This window comes from Furipterus horrens, unplaced genomic scaffold (assembly GCF_987537825.1).
Source record: "Furipterus horrens unplaced genomic scaffold, mFurHor1.1.pri manual_scaffold_9, whole genome shotgun sequence".
Taxonomy (NCBI): domain Eukaryota; kingdom Metazoa; phylum Chordata; class Mammalia; order Chiroptera; family Furipteridae; genus Furipterus; species Furipterus horrens.
In genome coordinates, this window is record NW_028327179.1 from 96482144 (window position 1) to 96484071 (window position 1928).

Consider the following 1928-nt stretch of genomic DNA (forward strand, 5'->3'; position numbering starts at 1 on the left):
ACTCTGAAATGTACTTTTGACAATTTGTTTTTGCCACTTAAAGAAAACCTGTTTTACATGTGTCACCTTCTAATTGGTAACCCCCAAATTTCTGATTTTAAAAGGGTGAAAACTGAGCATTTCATTTTTATACAGAATCCAGAGATAAAAGAAACCAATTTAAAAAGCTGTTCGTACCTGTTCGGTCCCATTCCGTATGGATTTTGAGAGAGTAAGGAGGGGAAACTGGTGTCCCGCAGAGAAGTGAACAGATTCCAAGGTCAGGAATTGGCTCTAAAGAAGAGAAGAGTGTTTCAGTTAAGTTTCTAACTCAGACAGCTAAGCATTTTGATCAAACCTTTCCTACTTAAGGAAGGAGGAAAGAAGAAGTTTGTTTTCTCCTTGAAGCTGAGCCCCATCAGAGGGTTCTGTCGTGGTCCCAGACTTCAAAGGAAACACTGTGGCAAAGCACACCATTTACTATTAGATGGCTCTTTGGTCTAAATGACCTTACCAAGCCCTCTACCACCTTCCGTATCTGGGATTGATTGATTTCTAACTCGGGGTTTGTCTTCAGAAGCTCATGGGTGGGGAAAACCAGACATGGGTGAGTGAGTTCATTCTCCTGGGCCTGTCCAGCTGCTGGGAGACTCAGGTGTCCCTCTTCTTCCTTTTCCTGGCCATGTATCTGGTGACCATGGCGGGGAACTTCGTCCTTCTCTTCCTTATCAGACTAGACAGCAGGCTTCATACCCCCATGTACTTTTTCCTTAGCGTCCTGTCATTTGTGGACATCTGTTATAGCAACAGCACCGTCCCCCAGATGCTTGTCCACTTGCTGTCAGCCCGGAAGTCCATCCCATCCCACAGCTGTGTGCTCCAGCTCTGTGTGGCCCTAGCGTTGGGTGGGTCCGAGTTCTTCCTGCTGGGAGCCATGGCCTATGACCGCTACATGGCCGTGTGCCACCCGCTGCACTACACGGTCATCATGCGTGGAGGGCTGTGCCTGGGGCTGGCTGCTGGCTGCTTGGTGGCTGGTTTCATGAACTCACTGATGCAGACAACCATCATCTTCCGGCTGCCTTTGTGCCGTAACGTTATTAACCACTTTGCTTGTGAGATGTTGGCTGTGCTGAGGCTGACCTGCACAGACATCTCGCTCAACAGGGTCATGGTGGCCATCTCAGGGTTTCTGGTGATCATGCTTCCGTGTGCCCTGGTCCTATTCTCCTATGGCTGTATAGTGGCTGCCATTCTACGCATCCGCTCTGCTCAGGGACGCAGCAAAGCCTTTGGGACCTGTGCCTCCCACCTCTCCGTGGTGACCATGTGCTTCGGAACGGCCATCTTCACGTACATGAGGCCCGCGGCAGGCTCCCCAGCAGAACAGGAGAAGATGGTCGCCTTGTTCTACGCTGTGGTGGCTCCAATGCTGAATCCCTTAATCTACAGCTTGAGGAACAAGGAGGTGATGAGCGCCCTAAGGAGAGCGTTGAGAAAAGTTAGTGAAAAAAGGTAAAGATTCAGAGAATTTCTGCTTCCCTCCGGCAGCCCAGAGAACATTTCAAACAAAGAGGAAATGATGGACAGGCACCTTCTCCTCAGATTGCTGATAAGGGAGATCATGGTGAGCACATTTTTTTTTAAGGCTGACTTTCCACATTAGTCCACACTTTAACTATGTATTGTTGCCTTGCTATACACATGGCAAAAAAAATGCCTTCGTTTATTAAACAGGGGTCTTCTGGGTAATCCATCCTCCTGGAATCCATACTCCCCTTCCCTTTCCCATTCCTTCTGCATGTTCTCTCAGGAAGTGCAATGTGGACGATGAAAAGTTTCAGGCACTTCCCACCTGGACCCAACCCTCACCAGCAATCTGAAGAATCAGTTTAACCTCTCTACCTCCAGTGTCCTCAATTATAAAAAGAATACTATCCAGTATGTGC

General features: G+C 48.4%; 1 protein-coding gene across 1 annotated transcript; it reads left to right on the top strand.

The window, feature by feature from the left end:
- Positions 1 to 562: 562 nt before the first annotated feature.
- Positions 563 to 1498, top strand: LOC150002289 (olfactory receptor-like protein OLF3). The gene has a single exon (XM_090286840.1). The coding sequence runs from the start codon at positions 563 to 565 to the stop codon at positions 1496 to 1498; it is 936 nt and encodes a 311-aa protein (XP_090142966.1).
- The last annotated feature ends 430 nt before the right edge of the window (positions 1499 to 1928 follow it).

Coding starts and splice junctions, on each gene's coding strand:
- LOC150002289 (XM_090286840.1), top strand. CDS start 563: ATGGGTGGGGAAAACCAGACATGGGTGAGTGAGTTCATTCTCCTGGGC.